Consider the following 24,282-nt stretch of genomic DNA (forward strand, 5'->3'; position numbering starts at 1 on the left):
AGTGAATTCGAAACCAGCTCTGGAGTCACACTGCCTGGGACTGAATCCCACTTCAGTGCTATGTGACTAAGGCAAGGAACTTAAACTCTCTGTACATGTTTCCTCACCTGTGAAATAGGGATAATAATAACAGGACCTACCCCCATAAACCAGTTGTGAGGAAATTAAGTAAGATAATTCTGTATATGTGGAGAGTTCAGGATAGCGCCTGATACATAGTAGGTGTTCTGCATAACTGTGTAAATAACTGTAAAAAATTACCTGCTATTGTTAGTGCTCCTTGAGCCTCCATTGACCTCACACTCCCTACCCAGGACATGATACATGCTTGGAAGACTCAGATTTCTGTATGCCCAGAGCCTAGCCCTGTACCTGGGACTTACGTAGTAAGAGTGGGGTGCGGGGGGCAGGGGCGGGGGGCAGCAGCAGGAAGGGGAATTGCTCAATACACGCTCCTGGAAATATTAATTTTTTGAAGTGGATGCATGCAATGCACTGAGCCCCCCTCCCCTACAAACCCTCCCTCCCACACCCAAGCAGCTCCTCCAGGACTCAAGGGCTGGTGAATGAATCTTTGAATGATAAATATTCCTATTTTGATGTCCATTAATAATGAGCTTGTAGGCAAGATAAGTCATCTAGACCTGGTTCACGGATATCCCTACAATTCCAGAGCCACAGAGTCAACGATCCTGGACATTCATTCATTCAACAAACATTAACTGGGTGCGTGGCAACCTACTGATTCATGAGTTGGAAGAGGGTAAAATATTATATAGAAGCCATACTTAATGTTATTGGACACGTGTTCCCTAAGCGCCTATCCTCTGATCTTGTGCAAACTATACTTATGTGACCTTGTTTATGAATTAATGACGGCCAGCTAATCCTTCAGAAGACTCCAATTTTAGGTTTGCGCAAAAGCCCTTCAGCCTTTACAAACGAGGACCTGTCTTTCTGGGTTGAGCTAACTCCTCTGCTAGTTAAAAGCTTTCTGTGTCTTTAAAAGGGGGAGGCATCCTATCAAATGGGCCCTAACGCATAGGCTGAAGGCACGTGAAGTCCCACCCACTTTCTATGACGTCCTGCGTCCCGGCTTCTGATTGCTCGCTTGAGACGTCAATCGCAGGGCGTGTGTCTTGCTGGGACACAGTGGAGGTCTAACCTTTGGTTTGCGGAGCGGTCGGGTGTATTCTCCGCCGCCCCCACGCCCTCGAGGTCCCCGCCACCGAACCAGCGGCGGAGCCCGCCCGCGCCTCCCGCGGCATTCCCGCACCGGATCGCTCCTCGCTGGGGCGGGACCTGGCCTGGCGGCTCTGGTCACTATGGTCAGTGATCGTGGGGGATCGCGAAGGGGGAGCGGGCAGGGGGCGCGGTGGGCGGGGTCGCTGCCGGAGCGGGTGCACCCGCGGGACGGGGGTCGGACGCGAGGCTCAGCCCCCAGCTCGCCCCCGCCGCTTTCCGACCCCCTGAAATACGGAGTCCGGACGGATACTGAGGGCCAAGTCGCGCCCCCCTGTACCCCGTGGATGTGCAGCTAAGGAGGTGCAGCTCGGCCCCGAGCCCCCGCCCCCAGTGTGTCCGCCCCAGGTGGCCCGGGGCGCCGCCTCGACGGCGCTGGGTGGGCGCCCTCGACGGAAGCAGGGACAGGGAGGCTGCAGCACTACGGGTCGCCTCCTCTTTGTTAAGTAGCCCCCCAGTCAGCAGTCCACGGCCCCACCCACCCGACGGCTCGGCCGTCAAAGACCTCCTGGCCCCTGCCCCAACCCCAAGGGAGGATCTAGGGGTTGCACGGGGGACCAGGTCGTCTGCTCCGTGGGCGACTAGACCGTCTCCATCTTTGGAGTCAGGACCCACGTAGAGAGGATGCCTCAAGTTGTGAGGCGCATGAGTTAGGGGTCGGGGAAAAGAAAATACTCAGGAATCCCTGATGGAGAGCCTTGTCTGCGCAGAACGAGGCCCAGAGACCCTCTGAGCCAGGCTAACCCTGGGCTTGGGCAGGTGGGGAAACTGAGGCCAGACAGGGCAGGGCTGGTACTGATTGTGGTGGACCTGGGGCTTGAACCCAGGCTCTGGACTCTCAGTTCAGTGCTCTTTGTGTTACATCGGCTCACCTTCCAGGTTGCCGTGGGGTCAGGCATCCTGCAGGGGACTGGGTGGCACGGCTGCCTAAGACCCTTCAACCCTGAGCAGGGGGAGCCTGTGGAGTGAGGGCTGGGTGGCTTGAGTCGGGGCCACACAGCCCCAGGTTCAAGTCTCACTTCCACCTGTTGGAAAGCGAAGAGGCTTTGGTTGGTCCGCTCTCCCCCTCAGCACCGTTTTGCACATCTGTGTCATGGGAAGCATGTGAGATGATTAGCTGGAGCTTTTCCTGTGACAACAGAGTCCTGGAAATGGGTGTGCACAGATGCCTGGTTCTTCAAGCTTAGCCTCCTCTCTCCTATGACTGGGCAGGAAAATGGGTCACCACGGCAGCATGCTGCCGGGCTGGGGCATGGGTCAAAGCCTGGTCATGGCCTGGCATGATCTGGGTGTGGCATAGGCAGCCAGGGCACTCGAGCTGGGACTGTCCTTGCCAAGCCAGCCTGCTGCTTGGGGCGTAGCTGGGGGCCTCTGGAGCATCTGGAAGCACCAGCTTCCTGCTTCCACTTGGTGCCCAAGGGTTTACCTGGTTGAGCTGCTCCTGGAAGGCAGCCCAGGTGTTTCTGCATCACCCACCAGGGAGTGGTGGAGCTGGGGTAATGATGGGCTTAGCCACCCGGGAGCTGGAGGCTGGCATGCCCTCTGGCCACCACTCGGCAGCTGAGAGCACAGCAGAGGCAGTAGCTGCTCTTTGTGCCATGCAGTGAGGCCGCTCACTCTGCTCCCTATCTGCCCTGACTCAGGAGACTGGAAGTTAGATGGCAGATGGGGTCCAAAGCCCTCACCCCTCACCGGGGGCTTGGGTGCCTTGGAGAAGGATGAAGTGGTTAACCCACTAAAATATGACGTCTGTCTGGTAATCACAGGGGTGGAGGCCATGCAGGGTCTTTTCCCTTCCCTTCACATGGCATTTATTGAGCACCTACTGCATGCGGGGACCATACTGGGCCCTGTGCTGCATGGTGGGTTTTTATGTTGAACTTGCATTGTGTGGATGGTGGTGACAGAAGGAATATCCTTGGAAAATACAGCATCTTCTTTGCTTTCCTGTTTCTACATCACTGGGCTAAGCTTGAGGAAGGGCGCCCCGTGGAAGACACAAAGACACTTGGGAAGGTAGGGGTGAGACAAGGACCAGACCTCTGGCAGGGACTGCAAATAGCTAGGGGTCTCGTGCACTCAAGGTGCATTTCATGTTTGACGAATGAATGAGTCAGACATAAGCAGGAAAACCACAGGGTCCTATTGTGCTTTGTTCTGTTATTTGTCAAACAGGCCCCCAGTGGGCGCCTTTGTCAGGCCTGTGCTGGGCACTGTGACACTGATGAGAAAGACAAGGTGCCTGCCCGCTGTAGGAGCTCACTGCCTGCTGGCCAAGACAGCTGGACACAAGCAGTGTCTGAGCTACAGGTCATGGCCTAAGAGGCCTAAGGACATTGGGAACACAGTGAGAGGTCAATATGCTCTGAGGGAGTGGGGGTGTTGGAAGGTTCTGCAGAGGAGGTCTTTTGAGCTGAGTTGAAGGATGTATATGAGTGTTCAAGAAGGATTTGGGAAGGGCACATTCCTTTTGGCGGGTGCGGGGGGACAGTGGGCTATCAGGCCTTGAAGCACGGTCAAGAATGGGGGATTTTGGCAAAGGTGAACAGCCTCTGAAGATGCAAGGAGATTGAGGGAGGCAGGGAAATTGAGTCTAGAAAATTCGGTGGGGTCAGGATGTTCTGTGCAGGGCCTCACTTGCTGTGCTGTGGGGTTTGGGTTTTATTCCACCAATGAGGGGGAAACCATAACATAATTTTGACAAGTAAGAGATGGTTGACTTGGACGACCTCTCTGACGATGAAGTGGACACAGGGTTGGAGGTAGCCAGGCTGGAGTCAGAGCCTGGCTAGTCCCATGCATGCATCTGTCTATTCATTCATGCAGTGTGTGAGCTTCCCAGGCTGCCATAACAAGGTACCACAAACTGGTGTAGAGCAACAGAAATGGATTCTTACAGTGCTGGAGGCTGGAAGCTCAAGATCAAGGTGTCAGCAGGGCCATGCTCCCTCTGAAGGCGCTAGGGAAGGTTCTGTTCCAGGCCTCCCTCCAAGCTTCTGGTAGCTCCTTGGCTTGTGGTTGCAGAACTCTGATCTTCACGTGGTGTTCTTCCTGTATGCCGGTCTGTGTCCTAATTTCCTCTTTTTATAAGGACACCAGTCGTATTGAATTAGAGGCCCACCCTACTCCACTATGACCTCATCTCAGCTAATTACATCTGCAATGACCCTATTTCCAAATAAGATCCCATTCTAAGGTACCAAGGATTAGGAATTCAACATATGAATTTTGGTGGGGGGGACACAGTTCAACCCATAACACTCAGTATACATTTCTGGAGCATGGCTGTGTGCCAGGCACTGAGGAGCCAGCACTGACAGGCAGACAAAGTCCCTGCCCTCATGGAATTGGCATTCCAGTGGAGGGAGCCGGGCAGCATGCGGGTAAACAGGCGAGCCTATGAGATCATGCCATGAAGAAATAAAGGTGAGAGGGATGGGGTGGGGCATGGGAAGGCCTCTCTGAGGAGGTGATGCCACCTGCATCTTGGGAAAGGCAGAGGAAGAATCCAGGTCAAAGGAGCAGCCGTGCAAAGGCCCTGGGGTGAGAGTGTGTCTTGTGAAGGAACACAGAGAGGGCCACATGGGGTCAGACATGGGAGGTCGTTGTCAAAAGATTGAGTCTTGGCCTAAGTGAGGGAGTCCAGTGGAGGGCATGGGGGAAGGGTGTGCCCTTGCTGGTTAAGCAGCTTGTATTGGCTGCTTGTGGAGAATGAGCTGGGATGGGGGCAGGAGTGGAAACCAGGAGGTCCTTGGGCAGATGTTGGTGCAGCCTCCCTGGGGGGAGATGATGGCAGCTTGGACCAATGGGGAGGTCGGGGAGAGAGGAGTGGAGAAGCACTTCTGGGTCTTGGCATCAGCTTTGCTTGGATGGGGAGGTGGAGAAGTCTGTCGGGGGTTGGGGGCGAGGTGGGCAGGAGAGCAGTCAGGAACACGCTAATTCAGTAATGTTCTCAGACTTCTGAGCAGGAGTGGCTGTGGAGTCAGAGCTCTAGGGAGAGGTCAGGCCCGGAGAGGAAGATCTGAGGGCCTGTTGGGAGGATGCTGTGTGAGTCTAGGCATAAGATAAGAGGGAAGGCCCGGGCCCAGGTCAGGGTCTCTGCAAAGCCAGCCAATAACTGACCCGGGGGGGAAGCCTCAGTGCAGGGTCTTGTCACTTTTCTTAGTGGAGCAGCAGAGAAGGGACATGTAGCAGGCTGAACAATGGCCCCAGTGATGTCCACGTCCTAATCCCCACAACCTGTGACTATGTTACCGTGGCGAGAGGGACTTGGCAGATGGGATTCCGTTAAGGATACTGAGTTATCCAGGTAGGAGCGATGATGTAATCACAAGTGTCCTTATGAGAGCAAGGCAGAGTGATGGGGGGGTGGGGGCCGGTGTGTAAGCCGGGAAACCCGGGAGCCTCTAGAAACGGAAGACAAGAAAATAGATTTTCCTCTAGAGCCCACAGAAGGAACACCACTCTGTCGCCATCTTGCTTTAGGCCAGCAACACTCCTTTCGGACTTGTGGCCTCCAGCACTGTCAGATCGTACATTTGTGTTGTTTTGAGACACTAAGTTTGTGCTCCTTTGTTACAGCAGCCACAGGAAACTCAGGGCACTCGGCTACCCCCAAATCCATGGCTTCCAAACAATTATCATCGCTCACCTCATCAATACAAAAACTCTGAGGCCAGGCACTCATACCTGTAATCCCAGCATTTTGGGAGGCCAAGGTGGGAGGATTGCTTGAGCCCAGGAGTTTGAGACCAGCCTGGGCAACACAGTGAGATCCCATCTCAGAAAAAAAAAAAAAAGAAAAAGAAAACAATGTTGAGCACTGCATGCATACATATGTCACATATCATACCCCTGAGTACACATCTGAAGGGATATTTCCTTCCAGCCCCTGGAGCAGTCCATAGTGCTGGGCCCATGGCTGCGGGCTGCTTGAGGAGTCCTTAGGTAATGTGGGCAGGTTTCAGGTACATACAGAGGCTTGGGAGGGAAAACCAGAAGACAGTGGGGACTCATACTTTCCCTAAATTTGGAGGTGGGGCTCGGTACATGGATTAGGGATGGGGTATCGGGGCAACCTCTCCAGCGTCATGGTGGGAGTTTTATACCCTGGCTCTTTAATCTCAGCTGGCGTTCCAGGGATGTAGGAGGAAGGACCAGCAGACAGATGTAGTGCTGGCTCCCACCAAAGACTCAAAGCCAGTCTGAACACCAAGCCCACGTCCTAGCGCTTTCTGCTAGTTCCCAGGGTTACTGGGGAAAAGCAGTGATTAAAGAACATCCTTTTCTCACTTTGAAATATATTCCTCCACGCAAGCTGCTAAATCTGTTTCCAAGCCACAGTGCTATCTGACTTAATTAATTAGCATCTATTTGCAAACCAGCAATTAAAGGGCTAAAGTCCTTTTAGGTGGCCTAATTAGGTCTGACAGGACATTGTCAGATGTGGCCTGTCCTTTCTCCATAACATCCTAGAAATTTTCAGCCATGGTTTTAAAAGCAATTACGAATGAGAGTCAGCCAGGTCAAGCATCATGCCTGATTTATGGGCTAGTAAATTGAGGGTGTGCCTGGGGTTCTTCCGGGAGCTTGAGTCTCTGGTCTTGCCAGGGGTGTGGCCAGAGCCCTGCTAGTGGGGAGTGGCAGGGGACCAACTTCGGCAGACTTGGGTCATTCTGGAGGTGCCAGGTGGGGACTTGAAGGGCCAAAGCGAGAATCCCCTTGTCCCCAGGTCCCCCAATAATTACATCTGGGACCACTGGTGCGCTGGAGCTAGCCCAAGGTTCCATCACCTGCAGATGGAGGTAGCCCACCTGTGAGACATTTGTAAGCAGGGGTAGCTCTTAAATAGTGTGGAGTAAAGGGAAAAAAATATCCAGAATATCTATAGAATAGTATTATGCAAACTTAAAATGCATGCATACTTACAAGTCTGTATTTTTTAAAAAGACAAATGCATTTCATTTATAAGAGGTACCTAGAGTAGTCAAATTCATTAGAGACAGAAAAGTAGAAAGGTGGTCGCCAGAGACTGGGGGCAAGGGGATGGGGAGTTAGTGTTTAATGAGTAGAGATTCATCATAAGTACACGGAAGAAAAAAAATGGGTATGGGAGTTTCAGTTTGGGACGATTAAAAGCTTTGGGATGGGTGGGGGCGAGGGTTGCACTGTTGTGTGAATGTACTTAAGGCCACTGAACTGTGTACTTAAAAATGGTTAAAATAATAAATTTTAGGCTATGTATGTTTTACCATAATTGTAATAAAAAACAAATATATCTAGAAAGACATGCCATAGAGACTACCTATAGGGGCATGGGGGCATGGAGGAATGGAAATAGGGATCAGGGACAAAGGAGAACAAAACCTGAAAAAATTCCTTCCTGAGGCTGATGCCCACAGTGTGTCCTGAAGGTGTGGTGAGCTCAGCTCTTAGCAGATGGGAGGGCTCCGAACTGCTATGTAGTATTTTCTTCTTTTTGGAAATGAAGTCTGTTGCCCAGGCTGGAGTGCAGTGGTGCGGTCACGGCTCACTGCAACCTCTGCTGCCTGGGTTCAAGTGAGTCTCCTGCCTTGGCCTCCCAAGTAGCTGGGACTACAGGTGCCCACCACCACACCCGGCTCATTTTTGTATTTTTAGTAGAGACGGAGTTTCGCCATGTTGGCCAGGATGGTCTTGAACTCCTGACCTCGTGATCTGCCCGCCTCAGCCTCCCAAAGTGCTGGGATTACAGAGGTGAGCCACCGAGCCCGGCCCTATGTAATATTTTTCCTTAACTTGGCTCTTTTAAAGAGCTTAAGTAGATTTGTCAAAAATGCAAATTTTATGTTAATAGAGCAAGTGGAAACCTAACTTGACTTTCCTGGCATAGGTGCCACCCCCGTTCCTAATCCACCTTTAAATATTCCTCATTTTAACTGTTGATGGCAGTTTTCTGCATTGAAGTACTTATTTCTGCATGTTGAAGATTAATTCCTTAAATCCATTCCCCTCCTCCATTGATTACCTCCTCAGACACCCTGCAGAGGAAATGTAGCTGATTTTGTGTCCTCCTTCTGCCATTTTGGTTTTGGTTTCGGGCAGTCCAAGCACAAGCAGTATTAACTATAGTTGTTCTACTTTTTGATCTATGATTTAAAAAGACCCAAGCCATCATTTTAAGTCAGCTGTCTGTATAAACAACAAGGCTTTAATACAGTATAAACAAATTGTTAGATAAATAACGGGACTTTGGAATGAAGTCAGAGGGTGCGTGAGTGGGAACGAATTGGGCAGAGCAGGTGTGCTTGTTTTTCAGTATTACCTGTTTGTCCTCTTACCATCCACACAAGGCAGCAGAGGGAGAGCTTTCATTCTGAAATGTATAGAATCCTATGAATATTTGCTGTATTAGCACGCAGTATGAGTGCCAAATTAATTGTACAACTAGCAATTGTTATTATGCTAGTAATGTCAATCTTTCATGATTTAGAATAGACCAAAACATGTTAACTTTTTATAAATTTGCCTTTGAAGTCAATAAATCTGGCTTGGTTTAAGTTAAAAGAAAAAACACAAATGAAAATGGAATGATTTTAAGCTCCAAGTCAGAGGCCTGCCCACTCTTGAGAAGAGAGACTAGCAAAGTAGAAAGGAGTTCAAGGTATGCTAGAGATTGTCTTTCTCCTTGATGCGATCAGAAGGCTTGAAGGAAGTGGAAAGGCAAATCACTTTCCTTCCAGATATCACTGATGTATTTTACCACCGTGTCTGGATATTGCCTGTAAATCGTGTCCTGTTCCACCTGTGATGAGCATGTCTTGGGCTAGAAAATGCTGTTGTGGACACTGAGCCCCCAGGATCAGGAGCTGGATGGAGAACTTTCCTGGGTGAGGCCTCAGAGGCAGGAGGTGGGGACCTGGCCTGTTGATAAGAAGGCCCTAGGCTGCCCTGCGTGGAATGTTCCTTTGTGTTCAGCAGCCTTGGTCCCTCAAGACCTCTGCGCTCTGCCTGCCTAGCAGTTTGGCATGGTAGAATTTCCATGGGCTTCAGAGTCAGATAGATCTTCCTAAAATTACTTCTTAGCACAGGGCACCTGTGCTTGTCAGTAGAATGGGTATAATACCCATCTCGGGAGGTGGTCGTGAGGATTAAGTGAGATAATGGGGACGTGTCAGCCTCTCTCCCTGAGCCTAGCACATAGTATTTGCACAATAATGGCACCTGTTATCACTTCATACCTCTTGGGCCTAGGGTAGCAGATTGCCAGATCATCTTCCATGTGTTGACTTTCAGCCTCACGCTCGCAGGATGGCTGCTGTAGACATTGCATCTGCATTGACGGTGGGAAGGAGTAGAACGTTCCATCTCTGTTCCTTTTATCCAAAACCAAAAGCTTCCCCAGAAGTCCCCAGCAGACTTTTCATGGGTCCAGCTGGCCAACCCCAGCTACCTGGCTGCCCATAGCTGCAAGGGAGGCTAGGAAAATGGGAAAGAGGTAGGATTGTTGTGACTTACCCAGTCATTTTTCATCATGCTGTGGGATTCCATTAGTGGGGAGGAAACGGGTCACAGCTGATGAGACAGAAGCCCTCGGCACCTGCCCCCAAGTGTTGTCTGATTCCTCCTGATGGCTTTCCTGTTGCTTTGCCAGCCCACACTATGATGTCAGGGCAGAAGGAAGGAAGGAGCCTGGGGCTGGATTAATTTCGCAAAGAAGGGTCGGTACAGAGTGGAAGCTTCTGGAAGCAAAATCCAGAATCCCTTCTTCCCACCCCCCAAGTGTTTGCATGCCCTGTTTCCTCTTTCCTCTTTTGGAAACATTCTTCATCCAGTTCTTTTTTTTTTCTTTTCTTTTCTTTTTTTTTTTTTTTGAGACAGAGTCTCGCTCTGTCACCCAGGCTGGAGTGCAGTGGTGCAATCTTGGCTCACTATAACCTCTGCCTCCCCGGTTTAAGAAATTCTCTACCTCAGCCTCCTGAGTAGCTGGGATTACGGGCATGTGCCACCATGCCCAGCTAATTTTTTTGTATTTTTAGTAGAGACGAGGTTTCGCCATCTTGGACAGGCTAGTCTTGAACTCCCAACCTCGTGATCCACCTGCCTTGGCCTCCCAAAGTGCTGGTATTACAAGCATGAGCCACTGTGCCTGGCCCATCCAGTTCTTTAGGACAATGAATTCATCCTCTATTCTTAAGCTATCTTCTGGGAAGTTGCCCTGAATCCCCCATGTCGGGGGGAGATCATGTTTGGTGCCACCAGAAAGGGTGAAACAGAATAAAGTGTAAGTTCAAGGGAGAGCACAAGCCTGACTCAGATGAGGTGGGGAGATCAGGGAGGCTTCATGGAGGAGGTAGCTTTTATTCATTTGTATGAAAAATATCTCACCCCCTTCTCCGTGCCAGGCCCTGGGTGAATGGAAGATGGCAGACAGTATGACAAGCTGTCATCCCAGGCCCCCTAAAAACACCCCTGCCCAGTCCCAGCTTCTCCCCTGACCTGATACTGGACACAGGATCAGGGCCAGATGGAAGTTTGCCATCTGTCCCATGTGGAGACAGGAGCAACAAAAGTCATTTAGGCCTCATTATCTAATCTCATGGCCCAGCTTTCTGCTTCTGTGGGCTGAGCTTTGGAAAAAGCTAATCATCAAAAATCCGGATATATTTCTTCAGGTGGAGAAAGGGGTTTGTAGCATCAGAGGGCTCCTCTCTGAGCAGGATGGTGTTGGGTTGAGATCATTATCTAGTCAGTGATGAGGCTGAGAGGCTACCAGGGAAGGCCACTGTGGCCGGTGTGACATGAAAAAGGCAAGTTACAACTGTATGCCAACAATGATGGTGATAAATGAATGGAAAACTAGATTACTATTTACAAAAATCCTAATTAACAGTGACCATCCACAGTGCTCTATTGCATAAAAATGGTCTCCCTGGGTTGTGTGCAGGAGCCAGCCTCATTTATTTTAAGCTGTAAACTATAAGTGGCTTTAACACCATGTCTCTCACAGTATGTTCATGCTGCAATCAAAGCGACTCTGGGTGGGTTGGAGGCTAGAGATGCATCTCCTGCTTGTTTGAGCCCTGCTGACAAGATAGCACAAGGCGAAGAACAGGCCCACAGGGAGCTGGCTGCTAGAACGTGTCTCCTGCAGTTTCCTTCACCCTGAAGCTTCCTTTTGCAGTTGCCTCCTCTCTGTCCGCCAATTTCTTCTCGGGTCTGGAGAGACCCTGCCTGTAGGAGGCTTGTCTTTCTGGGTTGGAATTGACCTAGACCTAGAGCTGGGCTGTAGTATAAACTTTCGCCGGTAGGTGGTGCATGAAGATGCCCTCCTGCCCTGTGCTCCCTGAGCTCAGATCTCTGACACCTTCTCTGTCATCTCCATGTACCAGTGCCACACACTGCGGCCTCTTCTGGTGACCTTATCACCCCCTATCTTGATTGTTTTTCCCTGTAGACTGTGAGCCTTGTGGGTGAGGGAGCGCTAGACGTCCTTCCTTCTGTATTTCCAGCATGTGACACAGTGCTGGGCATGTGGATGTTCAGGAATTGTTGGATGAATAAAAGAATGAATGAACGAATGAATGAATGCATGAATGAGAGAAGAGGGATGGAAGGAGACAAAGGGCCTTATCCTCCAGCATGAAGGTTCGTTAAGTTCGAGGTACACATTCTGTGAAATGAATCAGGCTTCCAGTAAAAAGATGAGTTTCCTTATAACCAGGGCTATCTCTTCACGATGGCCCCGGCCCTCACTATCCCTGTCCTGGAAATGCGGTGATCCCAACGGGCATCTAGGATGCTGGTAACATACTCCCAGCATGAGAAGGTGGGAAGGTCTCATTCATTGTTGTCTGTAACCGGCAGTTCAGAGGCCACCAGCTCGGGGAGTCCTGTCCGTTGCTTTTGAAATTGTCACAGCATTTCTTCCTTCCCTATCTTTCAGAGTGAAACATCTTTCAACCTAATATCAGAAAAATGTGACATTCTATCCATTCTTCGGGACCATCCTGAAAACAGGATTTACCGGAGGAAAATCGAGGTGAGGCAGAGGGCAGGGAGAAGAGCATCCGAAACTAAACAGGCTGGAGTTGGGAGTGTAATGGTGATGCCTCTTTGAAGGCCGATAGTTTGGGCCAGGTTCCTGGGCAAATGAAAGGATTCCTAGGATATTTTGATGTTGGACATTTGCCTTAGCAATAAATCCTTTCATTCCAAAAAAAAAAAAAGGATTTTTTTTTGTTGAAAAGTTTAGCACTATCCTAATGTTTTATTTACTCACCAATACTTCATTACAACTCTGTGAGGTAAGTACTTTTATTACCCCCATTTTACAGCTGAGGAAACTGAGGCACAGAAATTAAGTGGTGGCCATTTAGTTCATGAGTGGCCAAGCTAGGATTTAAACCCAGGCAGCTGAGTCTCAAGCCACATTCATAACTGCTGTGCTGGGAGACCTCTTGGAGGGAAAGTTTATGCCAGTGAGGCTAAAGGGATGTATGGGAAGGCTGCAGGGATCGCTCATGGAGCACTCACCCGTGGATGGCGGAGGAGCTGGGTGCCCACTCTGTCCCTCTGGTAGCAGGCCCCGGCCGCTCTCTGCACTCTGCAGGTCTTCCTCTCGCTGCAGGACAGGCTTGCTCTGGCACTGGCCCCACAGGCCCTTCCCTTCAAGTTCCTCTCAGACACGCAGCACCGTTGCTGGGCCCCATTACTTATCCTCAGAGACTCGGATAGGTCCAGCTTGGGTCAGATGTCCATCAGCAGCCAGGGGTAGTGGTGTGGGCATCATGTGATCCGAACGCCGCTGCGGGGCACTTCCAGGGCAGGAGCTGGGCTCTGCAGCCCACTGACTTTTGTGTCCCCCAGAGCCCTCCTGGGAGATGAGCCAGGGGCTCCAGAGAGTGCCTGCCTCCCCACTGCCAGCTGGCCTCAGGTGCGCCCAAGTCGGCTCTGAGCCTTCTCATGGCTATGGGGGGAACAGGAACTCCAAGACCCCTTGAAAACCATCCTCTGCTGTCAAAATGCTGCTTATAGTCCCATGAGGCAGGAAAGGGGATTCCAGGCCAGTTCAGAGGGACACCTACTTACTGCTAGGGGTGGAGCTGGAGCCCACCCCTCCCGCCCCTGCTCACACATGCAAACCCCCACCCCCTACTTCTGCCAGCTCCCGATTCTCAGTGCTGCTCCCCCAGGAAGGCTTCCCCAACTTCCAAAATCCAGTGCAATGCCAGTGCCCCGTGGCACCCAGCCAGGCACTCCTGTCCCCTCACAATGCCACTGTCTAATTATTCATCTTCCCTCCCGGACCGTAGGCTGCCTGGGGGCAGGGACGGACACACAGGGCAATGCAGTGTATTTTTATATCAGGGGAATGAACGAGGGTGGGAGGCTGAGGGGATAGCAGCCTGAAGGGAGGGAGCAGACATTTCCTGGGAGAGATGGGGGGCACCTGGCCAGTCCCAGTGCCCAAACCACACAGAGCCGTTGTTGGTGCAAATGCCCACATTTCTTTCTGTCCCCCTCAGGAACTCAGCAAAAGGTTCACCGCCATCCGCAAGACCAAAGGGGATGGGAACTGCTTCTACAGGGCCTTGGGCTATTCCTACCTGGAGTCCCTGCTGGGGAAGAGCAGGGAGATCTTCAAGTGAGTGCTGGGGCCCCTTGGCCTGTCAGGGCTGTGTTCTCTGTGCTAGGTCAGCCCCAAGTCTCTCGGAGGTTTTCGTTACACTCAGGCTGGTTAACCCAGAGAATGAGCTGAAGGGCTGCCTGGCAGAGGCGTTTGATGTTGGGGGTGCCCAGCTGCCTGCTGTGGTGAAGTTGGGGGCAGCCAAGGGGTGGAGGATGGAATCTGTGACCTCCCAGATGCTTTCCAGCCTCTGCTTCCACCACAGGCCTGGGTCAGCCCAGGTGAGTCGCAGGGAGCAGGTACTTTGTGACCCACTCTGAAAAGAAAAGACAAACAAAAAGACGCTTTGCCCCAGTGTTCTGCATAATTCCTGTTGACCTTGGTGTGGAGTGTGTGTGACCCAGGCATTCAGTTGGCTGGGCCTGTCCCTGAGGTTCATGCTGGAGAAGGTCTGTGTCCAGAGCTGCCCCTGTCATCTCGGCTAGTTCAGGGCTTCTCATATCTGAAGTTTGTACAAGGCGCCTGGTTCTCTAGTCCATAGCAAGAAAAAAAAAAGCAAAGACAAACAAACCCCTGAGACCTGGCTTGGACCCAAATTCCTGTCCAGTGGGAGCAGGGCAGAGCAGGGACTGCTTTTGTCACTGGCTCCCAGGAGATGCTGATGCTGCTGGGCCTCAAACCACGCTTTGAGGAGCAAGGAGCTAAGAGACCCACCTGGCTCTTAACCTTTGGGGGTCTCAGAGCCCTTAGAGGCTTTGGTGAGGGCCATGGGCCCTCCTCATCTGAGACCCGCACCCACATGCTCTCTGGAAACAGTACGGGGGGCAATGGGTCACAGAGCACTTCTTTGGCTAAGGCAGGTTTCTCAACGGCGGCATGACTGATGTTTTGGGCCAGATCATGCTCATGGTGGGGGCTGTCCTACGCATTGTAGGCCTATTAGCAGCATCCCTGGCCCCCCACCCATGACATACTAGTAGTAACCCCCTCCCCAAGTCATGACAATCAAAACTGCCTGCAGACACTGCCAAAAATCTCTTTCGGCGGAAAAAAGTCGACCCTATCTGGTTGAGAACTACTAGGTTAAGGCCATCATCTCCTGTTCAAAATATAGATGATCTCAAAGAGGGTAGAAGTTGAGCCATCTGTTCCTTGGCTGAACCATTCAGATTGTTTCGCCAGTGACAGACTGGCAGAGCCCCTTTTGATGGAGAGTCAGCTATCTCAAGCCATTCCCCTCCCCAACTTTCTCACAGCCCTGTGGGGACCAACACAGCACAGTGCAGGGATTATGACCCCAACTTCATTTCCCCACAACCCATGTCCCCTGGAGTTGTGCCATGCAGCAGCCCTGGGCTCTGAGGTCAGACCTCACTCTCTTGCTTACTTGCTGTGCGACCTTGGACAAGTGACCTGATCTCTCTGATCCTGTTTTCATGCCTGTGGAAGGTGGACATTATAACACACTTCAGGGGGCTATTGTGAGGACTCAGTGGGTGATGCTGGCTAAGCCCAGCGCCTGCATTTCTCTCTGCACCAGCCCACGTGCTCTGTTTACCTTCACTCCGTCCTGTCTCCCCACTCCAGTCAGCACACACGGGTGCCATGCTCAGACCCTGCTCTAGGCTGTGGGGATACTGCAGTGAACAAGAGAGACAAAATCCCTGCCTTGTGGGGCTTGCGTCCTAATGGTAGAAGATGGACAGTACATGAGTATCACGTTTGAGGTGTCGGATGGTGATAAGTATTGTGGGAAAAATCAGGCAGGAAGGAGGCCGAGGAGTGCAAGGTCTGGGGTTGGCAGTGTCAAGCAGGGTTGGAGAGGTAAGGGCGGCAGGGCACATAGGGCCTCGGGCCTTTCTAAGGACCTTGGCTTTCAGCCTGAAGGACACGGGAGCCACCGAGGGATTGCGCAGCATGGGGGACCTGCCCTGCTGGCTGCTGTGTGCAGGACAGACGGGGGCGGAGACACAGCCAGGGAGATGTGGTCGGGGAGAGATCCAGAGGGGAGATGGCTGTGGCATGAGCAGGTGGATGCAGTGGGCATGGCAAGAAGTGGGCAGGTCTAGACACCTGTGAAGGTGGCGAAGACAGGATTCGTGCCTGACTCACATGTTGGACATGGCAGAGTCAAGAATGGCTCCCAGAGGTTTGGCCTGAGAGTTAGCAGGATGGAGAAGCCGTTTGCTGCAAAGGAGGGCTGAGGAAGATCAGGAGCTGTGTTTTGCGATGCTGTCTGAAATGTCCGGGAGCCATAGAGTAGGGGTGTCTGGTGGGCAGTGGAGGTATGAGGCTGGCGTTCAGCAGGCAGGCCGGGGCACACAGGTGATAAGTCAAACCAAAAGGCTGCATGAGACCACCAGCATTTTTTCTTTCTTTTTTTAAAATATTTTCTTTCTCTCTTTATTTTTTCTTAAGAGATGGGTCTTCCTATGTTGCCTAGGCTGGCCTCGAACTCTTGGGCTCAGGCGGTCCTCCCTCCTCAGCCTGCATCTTCTTAACACAAAAACCGAGACCATGTCACTCCCAAGCTTGAAATATGCCCCTGACCTCTAGGAGCAGTGGAAACCCCTGACACCAACGCCCTCCACACCAGGCCCCTGCCTCTCCTGCCCCGTTGCCTGCCCACCCTGAGTTCTAGGCACAGGGACTCACTTATCCTACACACACCAGAGCTTGCAGGCATGACATGCCGCCTGACGCTGCCTGGGCCTAGGTAGCCCTGCTTCTGACCTGGCTGTGGGTTCCTTGGGCCCCAGGCAGGCTGCTTCACTCACTCCTCTGTAGCTCCTTTCCCCAGTTGAACAGTGGCCATAGCCCTGTCACGGACATTAAGTGATTGACTCGTGAGCACTTGGAACACTGACTGGGGTGTTCCGTGCTAGCTCTTAGTGTCAGCGTCATGCATCCTCCACAAGCCACTGTCTCCCTGTGTGCAGTGAGTCCAGAGCCACCCAGGCAGACACTTGTTCTCTGCTCAGTGCTGCTGCAGGGCTGGAGCAAGCGTGTTGCAGCAGTATGCTTGTTCCAGCCCTGGATCTGGTATACTTGCTCTAGAAGTATGCGAAGTACTTCTGTGTGCCAGAGGCTTGGAGAACACGCTCCGCCTTTGAGGGCAGCCACTGTTACTACCCCATCTGATGAGCAAACAGAGCCTCATAGGGGTCAAATGACTTGCCAGAGGTCCCACACAGGCTTGTGTGCAGCCCCAGCGGTCTGAACTTGCACCCCCTCCGAGCCCCAGTGTTATCCTTCTCCCTATCCCTGGCTTGCCTCTCGGGGGTGCATGTCCTGGCCTGGGGGCTTGCCCCCTTCTGACAGGGCCTACGACTGCATGCTGCTTATCTCCGTGCCCCAGTGCCTGGCACAGAGGGGCCCACAAGTCACTGGCGAGGAATGAATGTGGAATGAGGCAGAGGTTTGGGGGTGGGAGGGGGGGCAGGAGAGCTGGGAGCAGAGCAGTGCACTTCATGGCCATGCAGGGACAGAGTGGCTAGAAGAGGGTGCGGGCCCTTGGAGCAGCCCTGGAGGACTGCAGCTGCTTCCTGGAGCTGCTTCTAGTACTCTGGCCATGGGCCACCTAGCCGCAGCTGAAGACAGAACAGGGGGTGCTGATGAGGGTGGCTCCTGAGTGAGAGGTGTTAGCCAGCACTGACCATCAGATCCTTGCCCTGGCCAGGAGGGGAAACCTAGGCAGCAGGTACCACTGGAGTGGAGGCCTCGTCCTCCCAGGCAGCTCTCCATTCGCCCTCAGCACCCCTGCAGTCAAGGCGTCATCACCATCCACACTTGCGCCAAAATTGGAGCCTATGGCCAAAAGCCACAGGGGGACTTGACAGGGCTGGAGGGGACTGCGGCTAGAAGCCAGCACAGGCTCCATCCCTCCAATCCAGGCACCTCACCCTGCAATCAGGACAAACTAGTCCTGGCCCAGGCAGGACTGTTAGATATGCCAGGACCAGCCAGGCGCAAGCGGCATCTAGGCAAATACTCCTCCTTCTGAGTTAGGAGACCAGCTTCCCGTCCACACCCACCACCTTCTCCCTCCTCACTGCCCCCTGTCCTCCTACAAGGCACCAGGCTTTTCTGGAGCACAGCAACTTCTGAGGTGGCCCAGGCCTCTGTATTCCCTTGTGAACCTTCTGCCTCCTGCGTGCTGTCAGAGCCTCATCTCCGTTCCCAGGCAAAGTGAGGGGCTGGAGAACTAGGTGTGGCCTTAGTGTTCTGCGCCTGCCAGCTGGTCACCCAGGGCCGCTCACCTGGTCTTTGTGGGAGGCAGCCCTTCCTCCATACCTCGTTGCTGCCACCAAACTTGGGAGTGTCCTGGAGCCAGGGCCAGGCCCAGGCCTGGGTTTCTTGCCATACCCCCTGAGGGCACCAGGACAGGTCCCAGAAAGGGGCTGCGCCATGAGGGGGCTTGCAGTAGGTGCAGAGAGTAACAACCCAGCATGCGCAGAGCAAGGGCCTGTGGAGTGGGTCCCCAAGGGTAACTTGGTGCTGGCAGATGCTTAACAGCCGGCTGTGGGCGTGCGGGAGGCCTGATGTGCGTTGTCAGCCGATTGCTGTGGTGTCAGTATTCAATATTATCATGACTGAGTCAAGCTGCCCTCATGAGGTCACTGAGTAGGGAGTTGGAAAAGATGCAAAAAGATGTCATATCGTCTTTCCACCATGCACACACACACAATGCAGCTCAGCCACCAGGGCCCGGCAGGGCCAGGGTGGAGATGTGCACGGTGCATGTGGCTGTGTATTGGGGGCAGGGGCGGGAGATTCTGCGGCTGGACTAGAGATGAGGTTGGTGGGCGCAGTGGGTTGAGAGGGGGACGCACAGTTGCCAATCACAGCACTCTTGCTGTGTTTCCCTGTAAACACTCAGTCTACCCCCTCTGTAGGTTCAAAGAACGCGTACTGCAGACCCCAAATGACCTTCTGGCTGCTGGCTTTGAGGAGCACAAGTTCAGAAACTTCTTCAATGCTGTGAGTTCACCTGGTCCCTCCTTCCACACTGGCAGAGCAGACAGGAGTGGGCACTGGCTGGAGCCCCTACACAGCCCACAGCTCTGCTCCTCCTGGCTGGGGAAGGACAGAGGGTTCCTTCCTGCTTGTGGGGGTGTGTGGGCACAGGGAGCCCTCACCCTATTCCCTCACCCTATTCCATCTCCACCTCGTGCCTCCCTATCCAATTAGTGAAGGGGCGGGATCGAGGACTCTCAGACGCTTGCCACTCTGAGTGTGCACGTGAGAATCCAAACCCAGGCAGTCATGGTGGGGAGACCCAACTGCCGCTCCCAAACATGCCTCTGGACTAGTGTACAAACGGCAAAGTCTTGCTAACCCTGGGTTACTTAGCTTAGGCAGAATCTCAGACTGATTTTCTAACTCAACCTGAGAATCTACAAATGAAAATGCACGTGAGGGCTTCACGCGAAGGGAGGGAGCGGAGGGAGAATGCAGAGGGAGGGTTGGGGCTTGCTTGGCCTCCCTAGCTGAGGGCCGGGCGGGCGCAGTTTTACAGTGTGGTGGAACTGGTAGAGAAGGATGGCTCAGTGTCCAGCCTGCTGAAGGTGTTCAACGACCAGAGTGCCTCGGACCACATCGTGCAGTTCCTGCGCCTGCTCACGTCGGCCTTCATCAGGAACCGAGCAGACTTCTTCCGGCACTTCATTGATGAGGAGATGGACATCAAAGACTTCTGCACTCATGTAGGTGCTTGGGGTCTCAGCCCCAGCCCTGGGCTCTGCTCCTGTGGCCCTGTCCTGCAGACTTCAGCACCCATCCGTAGCCAAGGGACTCGGGTGTCACGACTGCCCTTGTAATTCAAACAGAGCTAGGTCAGCAAGCTGCAGACAGGTCCCACCTGAGCTGCCTGAGCTGTGTGGCCTGAGGCAAGTCACTTCCCCTCTCTGGAGATTTCCCATCTGAAAAATAAGGGATTTGGACTGGCCTGCTTACAAAACCACAGTCATAGTCCAAGAGTCACATTTGCTTGACGTGTTTATGATGCATGGTATTTACCAGAAAGAGTTGCCGATATTTAAAAATTAGGCACTTTTCATATGAATATTGCCTAATTCAGGTCCTTGCTCTTGCAGGGCAGTCTCAGCAGGCACTAAGCAGCAGCTGCCCTCTCTATGTAGGACATACGCCTGCTTGCCACCGCCTCTGCTTCTTCCATCATCTCTGCGGCACCCGGACTCGCACCCTCACTCACCAGCCTAGCCTCTGTAAACACTTAAGCTTGAAAGGCACCCCTGGATGACAGGGTGCCTTTTATCTCTAAGATTCTTTGATGCCCAACCTGAAAAATGTCTGCCCCCTGTTTCCAGATCCCTCTAAAGTAGTAGCCTGCTCTCAGGTGTAACTACAAGGTCTAGAATGGAAAAGATTCAGGTTCGATTCTTGCAATTGTAGCGATTTCTAGCTATGCTGCCTCTCAATGAGGCTGTTTCCTGTGTGGCATGAGAACGTCCATACCCAACTCATGGGATGTTGTGAAGATGACGTCCCAGCACAGAGGCTGTGACCATGACCCTGAGAGCCAGAGCTGAACTCACTTGTCCTCTGCCAGGCCTCCCTCCTAAGCTGGCTTGTTTTCATTTTGGCCCCTGCAGGAAGTAGAGCCCATGGCCACGGAGTGTGACCACATCCAGATCATGGCGTTGTCGCAGGCCCTGAGCATTGCCCTGCAAGTGGAGTACGTGGACGAGATGGATACCGCCCTGAACCACCACGTGTTCCCTGAGGCCGCCACCCCTTCCGTTTACCTGCTCTATAAAACATCCCACTACAACATCCTTTATGCAGCCGATAAACATTGATTAATTTTAGGCCATGCAGTGGAACCTGTCACCTAATGGGACTGCATTCTGAATGGAACATTCCGGCTCTTCAATTTTTTAAGCAATTTAGACTGTAGCAAGAAAATGTGCAGCCTTTTGGGCAAAGCCCCTGGGAACGAGGCCTACCCATTATGGACTGTGGTAACTTGGTAGGATTTTTAGTATTTTAATGGAGGGACAAATGCTTTCTAACTGGGCCCCCGACTCCGCACCCCAGTTCGCAGTGAGGCCTGGGTGGGTCACCTGCCCTCTCTGGACTTGTTTCTTCAACTGGAGGAGGTCCCTGCCTATGCTGACATTCCATTGTAGAAAAATGGGGCCTCTGGTGTCTCTTTACCAGGGGCAGTGCCTCTCTGCGGGGGAGGAAAAGCTCAAGGTTAGCTGTCTTAACCCAAGTGACTTACCAGGCCTACAGAAGAGTCCAGTCCAGTCACTTGTTGGACTGGGCTCTGACAGATGGCCTGTTGAGGTCAACTTGAATGTGAGGGCTGCGGTGTGGTTTCAAACATTCATGATGGATGTATTTTCCTACCCCTAACTTAAGGAGAAAAAAAAAAAAGACTTCCTTTTGTTGCCAAAGTCCAGAAAGGGGCCTTTAGCCTTTAGTAGGAGCTCAAATTGTTGGGGCCCCTCTACCTCTCTCAGGGCTAGAACTGCCTGACTCTTGGTGGACGAGCCCTTCAGGGTTCTGTTGTCAGCCCCACCTGGACAGAGGCTTACAAGACTAGGGTCTGGACCAGAATCTGTGTATTTCTGTCTGGGACCAGGAAGCTGCAGCTGTCCCATCATCCCCAGCGAATCCTAGAAGTGGAGTCTGGATACTTCAAGGATAGAGGTGTTGGCACGCACAGCCATGGACCCAGCTGAGCAGAGCAGACGCTTTGCAGGCTGCCCCTGGCTGCTTCCTCCCTTTCCCGCTTCTGCTCTCTTTATGGACTGGTCAGAGGGTAGGTGGGAAAGAACAGACAAGCCATGGAAGTTGGCAGTGGGGAGATTTCCACTGTGGAAACCGCCTGGGAATTCTGGCCAGCAGCTTCCTCCTTCAGCCACCTGGCCATACCCCTTAAATAAGCCCCTCACCTTGCTGCCTCAGGACCTTCAAGATTCCATCTGTGGGCTGGCCGGCAAGATGGCACCAGTGGGGACCCACACCCTGGCTGGGCGGAGGTGCTGCTAGCAACCTCTCTTCCTCTATAAGAGGAAATGGAAAATGCAGGGTGTGGAATTGCCCTTTGGGGTCCTTCCTTAATTGAAGGCCACCTTCTCACAGGTTTCATTCTGCAGGGATTTACTGGAATCTATTGGTGCTGCTGCGTGAGTCTGCTGACAACCTGACTGCACAAGGACTGGGTAGCAGACTCCTCAGAGTCCTCTTGACACAAATGTCAGATTTGTGTCACTCTTCTGCCTTCATGAAAAGCCAATAGCACTCTCAGATATCAGGGGATTTTAGTTCCAAGCAGGGACCCTGGTTTCCATACTGCCCTCAGCTGGAGTTTGGATCCAAAGGCTCTGGCTAAGTCATTATGTCACTTTTTCACAGGAATGTAAATTTGACCGTCACCTCTGAATTTGTTCAGTGTCCCACCATGGTCTATGAGAAGTACACTGGAAGCGTGGGGGGAACACATGACATGATTTGTGAATAGCATCATCTTTGCCAGACAAGTCTCCAGGGGATCCCTGTTTCCCAACTGAAAGGTGTGAACGGACACACACACGGCCTGGATGACGCCTTGGCTGTTCTAAGGGGCTGTAAGGTGGGCTCTGGGCCTTCCAGCTAGGCTCTCAAGCACAGCAGAAGCCTCACTGGGCTGCTATGTCTCTGTATTTGTGGCTTGTGTGGTAGCCTCAGAAGCAGAGCTGTTTGGCAGACTGGCTGGAGAAATTCCCTCTAGGAGACTTCCTGTGCTGTGCTTCCAGGTCACAGAGCCCCCCGGAAACTCACAGGGGCCCTCTTCCCAGAAAAGAATCTATTCTATCACTTCAGAATCAGGACACTCAAGCTCTGGCAGAGCAAGGCCAAGTTACTTTCATGGTCTTACCCTCTGCTTTTCCCCTTTTTGCAAAAAACCACTGGCCAAATCCGAACCATTGCCCTTGTTTCCCCCACGTTCTCTCTCAGATCTTTGTCTCGAAGGGAAAACATAGTGGATGAAAAGGTGTGGCAGGCTTTGGCAGCTTGTTAAAATCTAGTCATCTGTGGATGTTACCTTGCTTGTCCACAGCAGCCAGTCACCCTGGCCAGTCCCACTTCCTGGATAATTCTCTACCCTCACCCCAGAGCCATCTCTCTCCAGACCAAAAGCTGGAAGGAGAGTTGCTTTGAGAGCTTGTTTTTACAACTGCATGTTTATTATGATACTTTCTCTCCAAAGGAAACTTTTAAATCAATAGGAACAATTAGCAACAGAAAGAGCACAGTCCCTGCTTTTGACTGGGTTCCTATTTTAAGCACAAATGAGAGCTCTGGAGCCAGAATGCCAGGGTTCAAACTTCAGCATTCACTTACTAGCTGTATGATCTTGGCCAAGTCACTTCACCTCCCTGAGCCCCAATTCCCAAGTTTGTGAAATGGCAACAATACCTATGTGTCACTGGATTATTGGTTAAAACGGAATGAGATTCCTTGTGTGAAAATAGCTATTATACCTGACACACTCATCGTATGGGCTCTACAAAGGGATATTCCCCAACCTGTCCTTCCCGACAGGAAACATAGGGCACTGCAGATGGGGAAGCATGTCACCTTGGCAGTGACTCGGTGGCTTCCCAAGCAAGATTGTCAGGGGAACCATGAGAGAGAGTCTAGGAGCCAAACACATCGCCACCCTGAGCAGATACAGGAGTGGGGAGGGGGCTGTAACTCAGTGAGTGGCTTCCAGGGGCCCCAGGCCCTGCGGGATGTGGGCCAAGCCCTACAGCTTCCCTGGGCAGTAAGTAAAAACATTCTCCTAGCATTAAAATGGTTTCCATAACTACTTTTGTCCTGGCTTCTTAATACTGGGTACCTGGCATGCAGCCAAGAACTCTGCTTTTCCGTGGTGCTTATGTATTAAGTAGATTAGCTGGGGAGGGATATTCCTTGTTTAATGGCAGATCCAGGACACTCCGGAAGCTCTGCCCACCAACTTCACCTTACCAGGCGAGAGTAGCACTGCTTGGAAGGCTGCTCCTGTCTTTTAAAGCCTGTCTATGTATTAGCTCCTCCACCAAGGAAAAGAATTTGCTGTTAGATGGCTAGGACAGGACACGGACAGTCATCAGGGGATCAATGTTTGGCTTATGACAAGTGGCTTCACTCCCACGGCTCAGGTGCTATTAGGGGATATTGAGCCCGCTTACTAACCCCACTGACCACCACTGCATCATTTGGAAAATGGAGAGTCTCCCTGCCATTCTCTGATAGCTGTCAGTCAGGAGCTGACCTCACAGACAAGGGCAATTTCCCCTCCTATTCAGGTCACTGGTGACACTGGGGGATGGGAGGCCATTCCTTGGCAACACTTCTGAGACTGAAGTAGTTTTCTGAACTTGTCCTGGGCCCAGAAGGAAGATACTAATCCCACCTCTGCTACTTGGCTGCTGCGT

At 52.3% G+C, this 24,282-nt stretch overlaps 1 protein-coding gene across 1 annotated transcript; it reads left to right on the forward strand.

Annotated features, from left to right (window-relative positions):
* Window positions 1-1,115: 1,115 nt before the first annotated feature.
* On the forward strand, window positions 1,116-23,669 carry OTUB2 (OTU deubiquitinase, ubiquitin aldehyde binding 2). The gene is made up of 6 exons (XM_003832809.6): window positions 1,116-1,328; window positions 12,167-12,262; window positions 13,749-13,867; window positions 18,745-18,829; window positions 19,360-19,554; window positions 20,464-23,669. Exons 1-6 carry the CDS (start codon window positions 1,326-1,328, stop codon window positions 20,668-20,670), a joined length of 705 nt encoding a protein of 234 aa, XP_003832857.1. The 5' UTR covers window positions 1,116-1,325; the 3' UTR covers window positions 20,671-23,669.
* Window positions 23,670-24,282: the final 613 nt, after the last annotated feature.

Source organism: Pan paniscus, chromosome 15, assembly GCF_029289425.2.
Source record: "Pan paniscus chromosome 15, NHGRI_mPanPan1-v2.0_pri, whole genome shotgun sequence".
NCBI lineage: Eukaryota > Metazoa > Chordata > Mammalia > Primates > Hominidae > Pan > Pan paniscus.

Excerpts from the sequence above, each read along its gene's own strand:
- OTUB2 (XM_003832809.6), top strand. Across the intron at positions 13,868-18,744 it reads AAGAGCAGGGAGATCTTCAA|GTTCAAAGAACGCGTACTGC; the intron begins GTGAGTGCTGGG and ends CCCCCTCTGTAG. Across the intron at positions 19,555-20,463 it reads TCAAAGACTTCTGCACTCAT|GAAGTAGAGCCCATGGCCAC; the intron begins GTAGGTGCTTGG and ends TGGCCCCTGCAG.